At 43.8% G+C, this 15,059-nt stretch overlaps 2 protein-coding genes across 2 annotated transcripts; both read left to right on the top strand.

The window, feature by feature from the left end:
- The first annotated feature begins 19 nt into the window (after positions 1 to 19).
- On the top strand, positions 20 to 8,617 carry Hars2 (histidyl-tRNA synthetase 2, mitochondrial). Its single transcript, XM_052201354.1, has 13 exons — positions 20 to 269; positions 2,033 to 2,110; positions 2,378 to 2,497; positions 2,600 to 2,695; positions 3,801 to 3,926; positions 4,208 to 4,315; positions 4,474 to 4,572; positions 4,892 to 4,985; positions 5,481 to 5,608; positions 5,693 to 5,935; positions 6,465 to 6,581; positions 6,857 to 7,003; positions 7,627 to 8,617. The coding sequence occupies exons 1-13, from the start codon at positions 162 to 164 to the stop codon at positions 7,684 to 7,686; spliced, it is 1,524 nt and encodes a 507-aa protein (XP_052057314.1). The 5' UTR covers positions 20 to 161; the 3' UTR covers positions 7,687 to 8,617.
- A 1,755-nt stretch (positions 8,618 to 10,372) lies between these two features.
- Positions 10,373 to 14,723, top strand: Zmat2 (zinc finger matrin-type 2). The gene is made up of 6 exons (XM_052155669.1): positions 10,373 to 10,455; positions 10,784 to 10,877; positions 11,517 to 11,640; positions 12,543 to 12,616; positions 13,030 to 13,175; positions 14,299 to 14,723. Exons 1-6 carry the CDS (start codon positions 10,438 to 10,440, stop codon positions 14,440 to 14,442), a joined length of 600 nt encoding a protein of 199 aa, XP_052011629.1. The 5' UTR covers positions 10,373 to 10,437; the 3' UTR covers positions 14,443 to 14,723.
- The last annotated feature ends 336 nt before the right edge of the window (positions 14,724 to 15,059 follow it).

Raw genomic sequence — 15,059 nt, 5'->3', positions numbered from 1 at the left:
CTTCCGGGTCAGGGAGCGTGAGAGAATCGGAGTTCAGCCCCACCATCCGGACTAACGCCGATCTCAGGTGTTTCCAGCTCTCTGTAGCCTCCCAGAAGTCGGACTGGCCTCGTTCCCAGTTCCCTGACTTCTGTTCCTGGAAGCCGGCGTCCTGCTGCACAATGCCCCACCTGGGGCCCCTGCGCCGCAGGGCGTGGGCTGCGCTGCTCGGTCAGCTCCTGCGACCTCCCCGCACTGTGTGCATCCGGGCGGTCGGCTGTCATAGCCAGGTGAGCCGCCCTGAGCCGGCTAGGGCCTCCTAGCTTGAACGCCTAGACTGGTGGTTTCTATTGTATTATCACAATTGGTTTTTAATTTTTTATTTCTTTTATGAGTATGGGTATTTTGCCTGCATGTATGTGTGCCCGGTATACACGCCCGCAGAGGCCAGAAATGGGCGTTGGATCCCCTGAGCCTAGAGTTATAGCCGGTAGTGAACCACCATGTGAATGCTGGAATGAAACCCAGGTCCTCTAAAAGAGCCATCTCTCCAGCCCTACAATTTTTTTTTTTAATTGATTAGCCACTTCGTACATGCACTGCCCTAAGTGTTTGGATGCTTTTGTCGTTTTATTATTGGGGCAGTCTCAGAGGTTGAGGGTTTTATCTCCATTTTACATTTGAGTAAGTAGAGATCACAGAGTAAATGATCACTATGGATACATAACAACTGAGAAATATGAGGTTTATTTTCAATCATCTGAAATTCTTGAACATATTAGAATTTGGACCATATCTATACAGATATTCCTCCAAACTCTTAATGAAATGAATTTATACCTATCAAGTGAATCTACCCTAATGTGAATCTCGGAGAAACATTTTCACATTGTCAGTGAACCAGCATTTTACTGTTTTACTGTTGTTGTTCAACCAGGAAAGTTATTCTTATCATTCCATAGGGTGTGTGTGTGTGTATGAATTGTGGGAATTGGTTTTCTCTCTCAACCATGTAAATGGGTCTCAGGGCTCTAATTCAGGTGGTCAGGCTTGGTGGATACCCACTGAGCCATCTTGTTGGCCCAGGTTTGTTCCTTTTCTTAGGCTGGTTCTGTCTTTATGCTCCATTTACTCTGTCTCCAGGTCTGATTCATTCATTCCTTCCCTCCTTCCCTTCCTCCCTCCCTCCCTCTTTCCCTTCCTATTTCTTTTTTTTTTTTCTTCTTGTTTTTCCATGTGGTCTCGCCTTGGCTGGCCTGGAACTCAAAATGTAGACCACCTGGCCTTAAACTCATAGTGATCTGCCTGCCTTTGCCTCCAACTATTGGAATTAAAGGTACAAACCACCTTTTTTGCTATTCAAGTAAGAAATGAGTAAAAACTTGTTTTCGTTTGTTTGAGATAGGGTCTTTTTATATTTTTTTAAATTTTTTTGTTTGTTTTTTTGAGACAGGGTTTCTCTGTGCAGTCCTGGCTGTCCTGGAACTCACTCTGTAGACCAGGCTGGTCTCAAACTCAGAAATCCACCTGCCTCTGCCTCCCAAGTACTGGGATTAAAGGCGTGCGCCACCACCGCCCTGGCGAGATAGGGTCTTATTATGTAGCTCTGACTGTCCAGTAACTTATTATGTAGGCAAAGCTAGCCTTGAACTCACAGAGATCCTCCTGCTTCAGTCTCCCAAGTGCTGGGATTACATGTGTGTGTCACCATGTCCAGTTGAGTACTGAAGTTCTAGTCTCTGCTTCTAGATGTTTAATGGTGGCAGTTCTGGGTTTGCCGTCTTTAGGATTCTCAGATGCTTCAACTTTTTCAGACATTTAAATGAAGATGCTTGTGTAATAAAAAGAATGGACTTCATATATATTGCAGGTATAATTGGAAATTCAGCATGAATTATTGAGGGTAGCAGGAGATCAGGAGAGAAAATGGTGTTCAGGAAACTTTTTGCTTGTGGTCAAGGATCTTTTCAGGTTGATGGTCCACAGGGTCAGAGATGTCACAGGTCTGGTCAGTGTCCAGACAAGGCAGATCTCCTATTCCCTTTTCTGTCAGGTTGCAAAGGCAGTGTTAACATCTGAACAACTGAAGCCACACCAAGAAAAACCGAATTTTATCATCAAGGTTCCAAAGGTAACACCCTTTGCCCACCCTGCCTGTCAGAGTGGTGTGCAGGCAAGCCTGTTCTCCCTGCCTCTCCCTTTTAAATCTCTTTATTTTATTTTATTTACTTACTTACTTATTTATTTATTTATTTATTTTTGTGGGGAGGTGGGGGTTGTATTGTTCTTGAAATTCTAGATGGGCCTCAAGTAAATTTCAAACATTAGATTATGGGCATGATGTAACCTATAGTCGTAAATTCCCCTGATCTTTTCTTTGGCTACTTTTGGTTTCCAGGGCACCAGGGATTTAAGTCCTCAACAGATGGTTGTGAGGGAGAAAATTCTTGATAAGATTATCAGCTGTTTCAAGCGTCATGGGGCAAAGGCGTTGGATACACCGGCGTTTGAGCTAACAGTAAGACTGGAAGGGTGCTGAGAACCCCATTGTTTACCTGCCTGCGGTTTCCCACAGGACTTCTCTTTGTGAATTGTGGATTTTTCTGTCTGACTCTTGCAGGAAATGCTCACCGAGAAGTATGAAGACAACTTCGGCCTCATGTATGATTTGAAAGATCAAGGTGGAGAGTTGTTGTCTCTGCGCTATGACCTTACTGTATCCTTCAGAATGCAGGAGCCTCATCTTTTCCTACCCAAATCCAGAGGACTTTTTCCGGCAAAAGAGAATAGAGGAACTTTGACAGTACCTTTATGTCTAGTATCTCCCAGAAGGCATTTCTTCCTTCAGAGCCTAATATGAAGGTTTAACTTCATATTAATGTATGAAGAATGTCTCCAAGAAGTTTGTATGAGTATGTATGAGAATATCTCCAAGAAGTTTGCAGAAACTTGGAGTACTGAGTTTAGCTCCAGAGGTCCTAAATTCTATAACTGGAGTGGTGTTTATAATTATGCCTGTAAAAGAAAATAAGTTAATTATTATGCATGTGTAGATGGTACTTATGTGGACATGCATGTGAAGATAAGGGGAGAACTTTTGTGGAGTCAGTTCTCCTAACTCCTAAATGGGTCCTAGGGATAGAACTCAGATTTGTACAGGAAGTCCCTTTCCCTGCTGTGCCATCTTGTAAGTGCTAAACCAGTTGTTCTCAACCTGTGGGTCACGACCCTCCAGGAGTTGCATGTCAGATATCCTGCTTATCAGATCTTTATATTATGATTCATAACAGCAGCAGAACAAAACAAAGCCAGTTACAAAGTAGCAACAAAATAATCTTATGGTTGGGGTGGTTCACCATAACAATAGGGACTGTGATAAAGGGTCACAGAGTTAGGAAGGTTGGGAACCACTGCTCTCAACATTTAAAAACAGAATCCTGGAGAATATGCATGTGGTCTTTGGCCTATGCTTTCAAGAACAGGATTCTAAGCTGTAGAAAAATCAGTTCCGAAGCTTGACTACTTTGTAGGTAGTTGGGTGATGGTCTGCATGGGAGGAAATAGACCAGGCCCAAGTTTCTTAGGTCATTTCTATCCCTGCCTCTTTTTTCTGGTCAACTTTCAGTTTCAGTAAGTGAAACACCTCTGTTAACACCAAGCACTGCCAGGCTTCAGAGACTGTGGGAAACAAGTCTAGGAAAGTCCTTGCTGTCATCCTGTAAACTAAGGAAGGTTTCCAGGAACTCAGTTCTCCTTCCTGTCTCAATGGTAGGTCATCACGTTGAACATAGTATTTTTCTTCCTCAACCTCTTTATGTAAGGTCCCTTTTGCTCGCTATCTGGCCATGAATAAATTGAAGAAGATGAAACGCTATCAAGTTGGAAAGGTGTGGAGGCGAGAGAGCCCAGCCATAGTCCAGGGCCGCTACCGGGAGTTCTGCCAGTGTGTAAGTGGTCTGACTGGGACAGCGTGGTTAGGTGATGGTTTTAAGTCAGGCTTAGCTGATCAGGGGAAGGTTTGCTTTTCTACTATTTTATTTGGGTTTGTTTTGTTGTTTTGTTTTTGTTTTTTGTTTTTGAAGCAGGGTCTCTCTATGTAATCCTGGCTGTCCTGGAACTCACTATGTAGCTAGCTTTGAACTCAGAGATCCATCTGCTTCTGCCTTCAGAATTAAACGTGTCCACCACCATGCCTGGCTTTCTTCCTCTTTTTTTGATATTCCTCTAGGATTTTGACATTGCTGGTGAGTTTGACCCAATGATCCCTGATGCAGAGTGTTTGAGGATCATGTGTGAAATCCTAAGTGGATTGCAACTGGGGGACTTTCTCATTAAGGTGAGGCCAGCCTTGTACAGAGTGTGGGAGAAGTTTGAATTCGGCCTGTGAAGTTGTCTTAGTATTGCTTTAATGAGTCAAGAAATTTAGAGATGGTCATTGTTTTGAGGGAAAGGGCACCGATTGCCAGGACATAGGTTGATACACCTGATTCGCAGGTAAATGACCGTCGGGTTGTAGACGGGATGTTTGCTGTCTGCGGTGTTCCTGAGAGCAAGCTCCGTACTATCTGCTCCTCTATGGACAAACTAGACAAGGTAACAAAGAAAAGATGCTTTAACTAGATCCTGTCTGGGTTTCTGCTCTGCCCTTAAATCCCTGTCATTAGGGAAAGAGTATGGAGTCCATGGCTAGAAGTGGCTATTTATGAAAAAGAAAAAAGTTAAGGAGACATTTTAAAACAAGGTCTGAGTTATGCCATGCAGTGAGGATTGTGGCTGGATTTCCTGAGTTGCTTCTGGTTTTGCTGAATTTATTGTTAGCCCCTTAAGATATTCATACCAAATGAAAATGAGAGGTCCTGCTTCAATTAGGGAAAGAACTCAGGGCTGAACTAATGTTTGGGTCTTAATGCAGATGTCTTGGGAAGACGTGAGGCATGAAATGGTGGCAAAGAAAGGCCTAGCTCCTGAGGTGGCCGATCGAATTGGGGACTACGTCCAATATCATGGTAAGAAGCAGGGCTTTGAGAGCTGTGATAGAACAGGTCGAGGGTGATGTGTGTTTGTCGGATTTCTACCTCTAGATCAGCTTCAGGGTCTGGCTGGATAAAGTTTCCCCTTCATGTATTCTAACTACTTTATGTCTTCTTAGCAAAGGCAGAAACAGAGGAAGTCTAGCCATGAGACCAAGGCTGAAGTCCTTTTAAAGAAAAGAAGAAAGAGTGGCTAGCGTACATTCAAACTGGCTGTGGTGGCACATATTTTTAATCCCAGAACTTGGGAGGCAGGGCAAGTGGATCTTTATGAGTTCTAGGCTAGCCTGGTCTACATAGTGAGTTTTAGAATAGGCAGGGCTATGTAGAAAGACCTTGTCTAAAACCAAAACCCCAAACAAAACAAACAACCTAAAACATCATCATCATCAACAACAACAAAAACTAGATAAATTCAGATGAAACAGTATCAGGTAAATAGCAGAGATATTACCCAACTTTTCTTCCCAGGGGGGATATCCCTGGTAGAGGAGTTGTTCAAGGATCCCAGACTATCCCAAAGCCAGCTGGCCTTGCAGGGCCTAGAGGACCTGAAACTGCTCTTTGAATACTTGAGGTTATTTGGAATTGCTGATAAGGTAGGCAGAGCTGGGACTGGGCCTCCTGTTGAGCTCTTGGGTTCTCAGAGTCTGGTCTGGGACTGACTAGCTTTTCCCTTACAGATCTCCCTTGATCTGAGTCTGGCCCGGGGCCTGGATTACTATACAGGAGTGATTTATGAAGCAGTACTGCTAGAGTCTCCAGCTCAGGCCGGAAAGGAGACTCTGAGTGTGGGTAGTGTGGCTGCTGGTGGGCGCTATGACAGGCTGGTAGCCCAGTTTGATCCCAAGGGCCATAACGTGCCTTGTGTGGGGCTGAGCATTGGAGTAGAGAGAATCTTCTACCTTGTGGAGCAGAAGATGAAGGTAGGTCCTCAGTAGAGGTGACCTGCTCTTGAAGGCTAATAACTAGTTTCTGAGGTGCATTTGCACATTTCCCCTTTTCTTAATGATCCTTTTACCTTTTGGAATTGCTAGTGTGAAGGAAATACCTTTCTTTCCTCTTCTTTTTTCTTTTTAAAAACGTATTCCTTCTTTTTATGTATGTAAGTGTTTTGCCTAAATGTATGTGCATGCCTGGTGCCAGCGGATGTCAGAAGTGGGGGAAATCAGTGGGTGCTTGTGAGCCACAGTGTTGGTACTGAGAACTGAACTTGGTCTGAAAGAATAGCACTCTTAACTGCGGAGCCATCTCTCCAGCCCCTCCCTCCCTCTGCTGACCCTCACTCACCTCCTTACCTCCTTCTTAAAAGAACTTTCTGAAATAGGATTTCTTTCTGATTTCAGGTCAGCCTTGAACTTATAGTCTTTCTGCCTTGGCTACCTGGGTGCTACGATTACCGTTCTGAGTACCACTTTTGGCTGTAGTTTTAGTTTCTTCTCTCTGTTTTATTAGATTTCTGGTGAGAAGGTTCGAACCACAGAGACCCAAGTGTTTGTGGCCACACCCCAGAAGAACTTTCTCCGAGAACGTTTGAAGATAATTGCAGAGCTTTGGGATGCAGGGATCAAGGTATGGTGGTGTTGATGTTTGAGTGATCTGTGTGTATGTTGATCATAGCTCATTTCTACCATATGTGTATAGTGGTACTCAGGCCGGTTTTTTTTTTTGTTTTTTTTGTTTTGTTTTGTTTTGGTTTTTTTTTTTTTGTTTGTTTTGTTTTTTTTTTTTAGCTCACCACTAGAGGACTAGACACTAAATTATGGCTCCCTTGGAAATGTATGTTCTTGGGCACATATATGACACAATCACTTTAAGTCCTCTAACTTACTATTTATTCTTTTCAGGCAGAGATGCTTTATAAAAACAACCCTAAGCTGTTACCCCAGCTGCACTACTGTGAGAAAGCAGACATTCCACTGATGGTCATTATTGGTGAGCAGGAGCAGAATGAAGGTGTCATCAAGCTCCGGGCTGTGGCCAGCAGGGAAGAAGTGAGTTGGAGCTGGTAGAAATACAGGGTTCTAAATGTTCCACCCCCGCTTTTAAAAGACAGGCCAGGATTGTGTCAGCCAGGCTGGCTTTGAACTCATGATCTTCCTGCTTTAATCTCTTAGGTGCTGTGGCGACAGGCATAGACTGTCATGCCTAGATCCCAGACTCTTTTAAGAGATGTGTTCTCTGAGGGAGTAAATTTAAAACTATGTCTTTTAAATTACATTTGTGTGTGTATTTGTACACACATATCCCATGCATGTGCATGTATGCCAGCTTGCAGGAGTTGGTAGTCAGTTCCCTCCTCCCACCATATGGGTCCCAGGTGTAAATAGTAAGTTGTTTTTTTTTTGTTTTTTTTTTTTTTTAATTTTTGGGTTTTTTGAGACAGGGTTTCTCTGTGTAGCCCTGGCTATCCTGGAACTCACTCTGTAGACCAGGCTGGCCTCGAACTCAGAAATCCGCCTGCCTCTGCCTCCCAGAGTGCTGGGATTACAGGCCTGCACCGCCGCTGCCTGGCAAATAGTAAGAATGGATGCAGAGTGAAGAGAATTTGGAAAAACTGGCTAAGACACTAGTATCATTTTCTAGTTTGTCACATATAGATTCTCTTATGTTTTAGGTTACCATTAATCGAGAAAGTCTTGTGGCTGAAATTCAGAAGCGACTGTCTGAGTCTTGATTAGTGCCTGATTTCCATCTGCTGCCCTTAGAAGAAAAGTTTTCATCTAGCACCGAGTTCTGGTGGACTTTACAACAGTCAGCCAGCATGGATGTTGTACAAGTGCCTTCTGCTTCTATCTCTGCTGGATACAGAACTACAGAAGGTCTTGAGGACTCGTGGACTAGCATTAGCAGCTGCTCTGCTAGAATGCCTATGGTTGCCATGCCAAAGAGGCGTCCTCTAGCTGCAAAGGCAGATCTGAAGTGCCTCTGAATCCTGTCAAAGGAATGTTAGGATGGTTGCTATGAGCAAGGCTCTGGAAGAATTGCCCAAGGCTAAGACTCTGAACCACTGAAATGAGAAGCTAAATATGTACTTCACTTTCGACTGTAGCTTGGGAACCAGATTCTGGAGAATTTGTCTACATCAGACTATGGGTCATCCATGGAGTATTAAATGGACATTAAGAATGGATGGAAAAAAGAGATGATGTCCCAAGGACCCAGCAGTGCATCTGTTGATTCTTCCAGTTAGCCGTGGAAGGGTGGGGCTTTTTCATAATTGTGAACATTGAACTTAATGGATGATAAGTTAGCGATCTGTTCCTTTGCAGTTTTGAGCACCATTCCCTCCGTTATAGTAATTTTTCTGGACTACTCCATATCCTGCTCTGGAGATTGTTCTAGAAATGGTCATATGATACGATACATTTCAAAAATGTACTAGTAGACTGGAGAGATGGCTCAGTGATTAAGGGTGCATATTGCTTTTGCAGAGGACCTGAGTTCAGTTCCTAGCAACCACATCAGGGTGATTACAACTGCCTGAAGCTCCAGTAACAACCATCTGAGGCCCGCTTCTGGTCTCTACAAACACCTGCACTTAGTGTGCACATACTCATGCACAGATACGTATACATAATTAAGAATAAAATAATTTTAAAAAGTAAGCATACTTTGAGTAATTTGCTACCAAAGGATTAATCTGTATAGACCTTAGGAAGTATTTGAGTTTATACTGGAGAATTGTGTGAGTTATAAGTAATCTTCCCTGGGGCCCATGGGGTAGAAGAAGAGAATAGCTTTTCTTGTTTTTCCTCTGGCCTCTGCCCACTTAGAAGCACACATGCAGGCTTATATACAAAATAAATAAAGTGTGAAAAACAATAACCCGCCAAGACACCAACACAAAGTGTGGCTGGGGACAGGGCTCTCCTGAGAGAATGCCTGCCTAGCACTTGGGAAGCTAAAGCAGGAGGATCAGAAGTTCAAAGTCAGCCTTGGTGCCAGGCAAGGTGGCACAGGACTTTAATCCTAGCACCAGGGAAGTTGAGACAGGCCAATTATCTGTGAGTTACAGATTAGCCATGGCTACACAGTGAAACCCTGTATAAAAATTCATTCAGCCTTGGGTTTACATGAGATGCTCTCTCAAAACAAAACAAAAGAAGAAAAAAAAAACCCTTTGCCTGATGCTATACACCTTTAATCTCAGCAACACAGTGGTAAGGCAGAGGCAGGGAAATCTCTTGAGTGGGGGGGGGGCACTTGAATATGACTAAAGATTAAAGCTAGCAGGACACAAAGGAGGGTGTTTAGACAGGAGGGTGGATGGATGAAGAGGGAAAGATGCAGGAGGAATTTGGGAAAAGCAGCCTCAAAAAGGGAAGTCTGTTACAGAAACACAGATGGGCACAGGTCCTGTGACTAGTAATATATACCAAGGAATCTCTTCAGTCCAGCCAGGGCCAAATAGTGAAACCTTGTCTACAAACATACTGCACCTACAATCCTAGCTCTTGGAAAGTAGTGTCGAGAAGTTCAGGAGTTTAAAGTCATCTGCTGCTGCATTGTAGCATGGGTTACAAGACACCCTGACTCAAACACTACTCTCTCCCACAAACACCATATTTTAAGCACTTGTCAGAGTGGTGAATGCTTCATTCTAGGGTGTTGGCTGATGACATTTTTAAGAATAAATTGTAATGTAGAAATGGAATGAGTTTAGATGGTCTCCAGACATGAAAATGAGTTTAACCAAAAAGCAGCACCATTTTTGGGGGTGGGGGGGGGCCGCGGGCAATGTAAAACTACTTGTCTTCTGTGCATGATTTAGAATCACGTTCATAGTACATGCTGGTGAATGGGACATCCAGGCCACAAGTGTTTTAGTTTTTAAAATAAGGTTTGCTAGGCAGGAAATTGCCTAGCAGGGAATTGAGCTAGGTAGCTCAATTGTTAGAATGCTTGATTGCATGAACGAAGCCTCCAACACCACATGAACCGAGCATGGAGGCACATGCCCTTAAATTCAGCACTTGGGAAGTAGAGGCAGGAGAATCAGAAGTTCAAGATTAGCTACCTCATAGGCAATTAGAGGTCAGTTTTGGCTATCTGAGAACCTGTCTTTAAAAGAAAAAACTAGAAATCCTGGAGATTCAGGTAAAGTTGGTTAGATCATGGGACACTATTTCCAAAAGTCTGATTCTTTGCATAATAGAAGAGTTGAGCTATTCTTCTGGGCTTGTTTTTAAAGCCAGTGAGAAAAACGTTGGCCGGTGCCCTTACTTCCGTGTTGCTTCACATTCCATTTGCGCTTGCGCCATCTCCTTGGAGCAGGGGGCGGGGCCAACCGGACTACCTTAGAATCTCTCCAGTCTTAACGCAGTTAGAATGCGAGGCTCGAATCTTATTGGAGCATGATCTCGCCTTCTGGCTCCAGGGCCCGTTTTACGGCATTTTACGGCTTCCCATTCACTTCGCTGTGAAGATGGCGTCTGGCAGCGGGGTAGGTGTTGGTTTGAGAAGGTTTGAGGGGTCTGGGGTGGCTTTTCAGAGCTAAATAGAGACAGGCTGTGAGACTTGACTGACTTCCTGACACCTCTTCGCGATCTCAGGGTTCAGGTTCGAGAACTCCCCCGTAAGGCGCAGGGACAGTGGAATCTCGGAAGTCTCTCGGGTTGGGGGTCCCGAGTACACCAGACCCCTGGGCGTTCCAGAGAGACTTCTCTTTCGAAAGGTCCTGGGGCTGCCTCGGTGGCCGTTAGGCGGTTCCCTTAGTTTCTCCAGGGGAACAGGCACAGCGACGGATCTTGAACACTTTTTCCCCCTTACAGACAAAAAACTTGGACTTTCGCCGAAAGTGGGACAAAGATGAATATGAGAAGCTCGCGGAGAAGAGACTCACAGAAGAGAGAGAAAAGAAGGATGGTGGGTGTTCGCTCCATGAAGGGATAAGGGGATGATAGAGCTGATGCAGTGTTTGGAGAAGGAATGCCTCGGCAACAGGATAGATCATTTGCCAGTTAGGGCAAATAGGCACCATACCCCAAAGCTTCTTCCTCTCCTTTTATGTGAACTTCCCCCAAGTGTGGCCCATATTCAAAATCAAATCAAATAAAAAAACTCCCAAACAAGTGTGTCCAGCTTCTTGGGTTTTAGTTGATTCCAGATGTAGTCAAGTGGACAACCAATTATTACCCATCACACTGCATGAAAACAATTGAACATACACTACTGGGTGTGAGTACCCCTCTTTTGAAAGGGTTACCTCTAGGAAAAATTCAGAACTCAGTTCAGCTAGACAGCACATAGGAAACACTGTTTAAATTTGCTGGCTTTAAAGTGAGAAAAAGCTCTTGAGAGTTGGCATTACCATCACAAATCTGAGACCAACTTGGTCCACATAGTGACCAGGCCTATGTCTACAAAATTCCAGGCCAATTAGAGTCTTCTCTAGTCTCTTTTAGCTGCTACTTAATGTAACCCATTGTGTCCATTCTTTGAGGAATTCAAAAAATGAATGGTCATCTGAGTTTTGGGGTTCACATATATTTTTTTTTTCTTCAGGAAAACCAGTGCAGCCAGTCAAGCGGGAGCTTCTACGGCACAGGGATTACAAGGTGGACTTGGAGTCCAAGCTTGGGAAGACAATTGTTATCACCAAGACGACCCCACAGTCTGAAATGGGAGGGTGAGTTGCTTTTTGTCCGACCCTCACTACCAAGACTGGCCTAATAAACTATATTGGTTTTAGGAAGTATTGAGGAGAATTCTTGGCCCAGGGATGGCAACCTTACTGACCATAACTTGATTCTTTGTTTTTCTTTGTCACCTGAGGTCTGTAGTCCATTCAGTCCTGTTTCTAGGAGGGGTTGTTCTGTGCACTTATTCCTGTCAGTACTGTACTTACTACTTTCTTGACCTCTTCAAAGGGGCTATTCTGTTAGAAGACATGAAGGCTTTGGTTGTGTGTTAGGTGGAGCTGTTAACTATAGTTTTTGTGCACCAAGATGGTGACCTTTAGAAGAGTTCCACGGAGCTTGTCACCCTTTCCCACCATTCTTTTAAAATCTGTCAAGTTACAACTTATATCAGGAGAATCAGACAGAGAGCAGTCTTTATGCAGATTATGTGGTAAACCCACTGTTTTGATGCCTTTGCTGTATAAATTAGGAAGTTAAATATTTAATAATATAACATAATAATAGCTCATAGTTTCAATGGGCAAGGAATTGAGGGGTGTTACCTTGGAGGCTCTTGATCGGGGTCTCTAATAAAGCTGCAGTTGTGGAATTGACTAGGTTTGCATTCACTGGGGCTTAAATAAAGTTAGAAGATCCTCTTGCAGGCCCTCCCATGCCTGTGGTTTGGAGGCTTAAGTTTATTCTGTGGGCCTAGTTGTAAGGTTATTCACAATAAAGTGTAAAGAGATAGTTCCCTCAAAGCAAGTCATATGAAGTTTGTTTGTTTTGTTAATTGAGACATTAATTAGGCATCATATAACTTTTTCTAAAGATTTGAATTTCTTTACTGAAAACAGTAAGATCCTTAAAAACCAGATTGACCCATGTGCTGTTTCTTCCCATTTGTCAGCTACTACTGCAATGTCTGTGACTGTGTGGTGAAGGACTCCATTAACTTCCTGGATCACATTAACGGAAAGAAACGTAAGGCTTCGTTGGAGGTTGTTGGTGACTGGAGCTGGGATTGGGTTTTAAGGGTGTGGCGGAGGGCAGGTGGCAGAGCGGTTTTCTTGGGCCTTTTGTTTGTGTGCCCTTGAGTATTCCTGGCTGTGTGACTGCCTGTGCATGAGCACAGAGGCCAGAGGAGCAGGTTGGCTGGCCTTGAGGACAATCTGCCCTGAAAATGCAGTTGAAAGTGACTGTTGCTTATCTGGGGCTGCCTCTTCTGAGAGCAGGTGAGGCCAAGAGCTTCTTTTAGCCATAGTTATTTTTGTTGTGTACTTTATCATGAAAAGGTAAAAAAACAAGTAAACAAACCTAAGAAAGCCAGGACCAGACTGTTTGAAGGGCTGAGGATGTTGTAATGACTTGTTGTCTACACTGTTAACCTTACCCAGATCAGCGCAACCTGGGTATGTCCATGCGTGTGGAACGTTCCACTCTGGATCAGGTAAAGAAACGATTTGAGGTTAACAAGAAGAAGATGGAAGAGAAGCAGAAAGATTATGATTTTGAGGAAAGGATGAAGGAGCTCAGAGAAGAGGTGAGGCTCTCCAAACCCTACTCCCCAGCCTTGAGTTTCCCCTTGTGACTGAGGGTGGCCCTCTTCCTCCGCCCACTCTCCTGTCTCCAGTCTTGTTCCTGGGTTTCTTTGTACTAGGGCATCTTTGTTCAAGACCCATGAGAAACGGCTCAAAGCCTATCCATTTCTCTTTGGCTTTTTAGATTACGTCTCTTGGGCAATTCTTTGATTTTGTTTTTTTTTTTAGACAGGTTTGTTTTAGACTAATTATAGGTTCATGTCAAAATGAAGACAGTGCAAAGCTTCCCATTGCCATCCTATCCCTGTGCTTGCATACATAGCTTCCCTGTACTTTTTACTCCTAGACTATAAGAGGAATTAACTAAATACAACTATTTCCTAGTTGGCCTAAGTAGACAAGTTACAGGGTCAGAGTTATTTTCTTTGATTTATTTGCATGAATTTTGGGCAAGTTAAATAACTTTAGTGAACCTCGTTCCCTGTACTGAAGATCTTAGGATAATATTTACACAGAACTATGAACAGATCTTAGCATATGCTTCATGTCCCAGGACGTTGTCTGGTTAGAACTAGAGATGAACTAGGATGTATGATTCAGAACTCCAGAGACTTAGTAAATCTCTTTTTATCCCACAAACTCTTCTTTTACAGTTTCCTCCCACTGCCATCCTGGAATCAATCTCAGGCCCTCATGCATACTGAGCAAGTGCTTTACCACTGACTTCTCAGTCTTTACTGTGGAGTTTAGTCGTGCTTAAAGATGGCAGAGAATCCTGAAGCTTAGATTTCTTTTTTTTCTTTTTTTTTTTTTTTTTGCATATTTTTTATTAGATATATTCTTTATTTACATGTCAAGTGATTTCTCCTTTCCTGGATCCCCCTCCCCGAAAGTCCCAAAAGCCCTCTTCCCTCCACCTGTTCCCCAAGCAACCCCTTCCGGCTTCCCTGTCCTGGTATTCCCCTACACTGCTGCACTGAGCCTTTCCAGGACCAGGGGCCACTCCTTCCTTCTTCTTGGGCATCCTTTGATATGTGATTGTATCGAAGCTTAGATTTCTCTTTCAGCAGTATCAGCTCTGGAGCCAACTGATTCTGAGTGACTTTTTCCTTATTTACCCTTCAGGAGGAAAAGGCTAAAGCATACAAGAAAGAGAAACAGAAGGAGAAGAAAAGGAGGGCCGAGGAGGACTTGACTTTTGAGGAGGATGATGAAATGGCAGCTGTGATGGGTTTCTCTGGCTTTGGTTCCACCAAGAAGAGTTACTGAAGCGTTCTCTTTGGCCTAACTTTGGCCTATACTGGACCTAACTTTGAGTGTGTGTTGAGGTGGGGTGGGGGTGTCATTTCTTTTTTGGGTACTGGAGAAGGTCCTTAAGAGTGTTAATGGGCAGGGCTAGAGGGTGGGTGTTTGTGGTTTCCCTCTACATTGGGAGAGGGCACAGGATGTAGAAGAGATGCTGTGGCATAGTCCTTCAGCCTCAGTAATTACTGGAGTCACAGAACCTCTGCCCATCTGTGTTCCCAATAAAGAAAGACCTCCCTCTTCGAGACTGCTTTCCCCACAGTCCCCTGCATCTTTCCCTCTTCATCTACCCAACCTTTTGTCTGAACATTCTCCCTTTTCCTGTGCCCTGCTATTGTGTTAATTTTTACTCTTGTTTGGCTTGCAACAGAAGGGTTTTCTGAGTCTCCAGTGTGCAGGTGCTGGCTTATCCTTGGCCCAGTTCTTTCTCTCACCCCACCAAGCGGTTCTCTACCCACTTGTGCATGCATGTGATTTCTGCCTGGGTCAATGTGTGTGTGGGTATGTGTGCATGATATGTCACAAAGAGGGGACCTGAGCTAGAATCTCAGAGCATTGATGCCCTGAGACCTAATGTTCTT

This window comes from Apodemus sylvaticus, chromosome 13 (assembly GCF_947179515.1).
Source record: "Apodemus sylvaticus chromosome 13, mApoSyl1.1, whole genome shotgun sequence".
Classification (NCBI taxonomy): Eukaryota; Metazoa; Chordata; class Mammalia; order Rodentia; family Muridae; genus Apodemus; species Apodemus sylvaticus.
The sequence above is the reverse complement of the archived record's forward strand: the minus strand, read 5'-3'. Positions and strand labels throughout refer to the sequence as shown.

Coding starts and splice junctions, on each gene's coding strand:
- Hars2 (XM_052201354.1), top strand. CDS start 162: ATGCCCCACCTGGGGCCCCTGCGCCGCAGGGCGTGGGCTGCGCTGCTC. Junction 2,498..2,599: donor CACCGGCGTTTGAGCTAACA/GTAAGACTGGAA, acceptor TGACTCTTGCAG/GAAATGCTCACCGAGAAGTA. Junction 5,609..5,692: donor TATTTGGAATTGCTGATAAG/GTAGGCAGAGCT, acceptor TTTCCCTTACAG/ATCTCCCTTGATCTGAGTCT.
- Zmat2 (XM_052155669.1), top strand. Junction 10,878..11,516: donor AGAGAGAGAAAAGAAGGATG/GTGGGTGTTCGC, acceptor TTTTTTCTTCAG/GAAAACCAGTGCAGCCAGTC. Junction 11,641..12,542: donor CCACAGTCTGAAATGGGAGG/GTGAGTTGCTTT, acceptor CCCATTTGTCAG/CTACTACTGCAATGTCTGTG.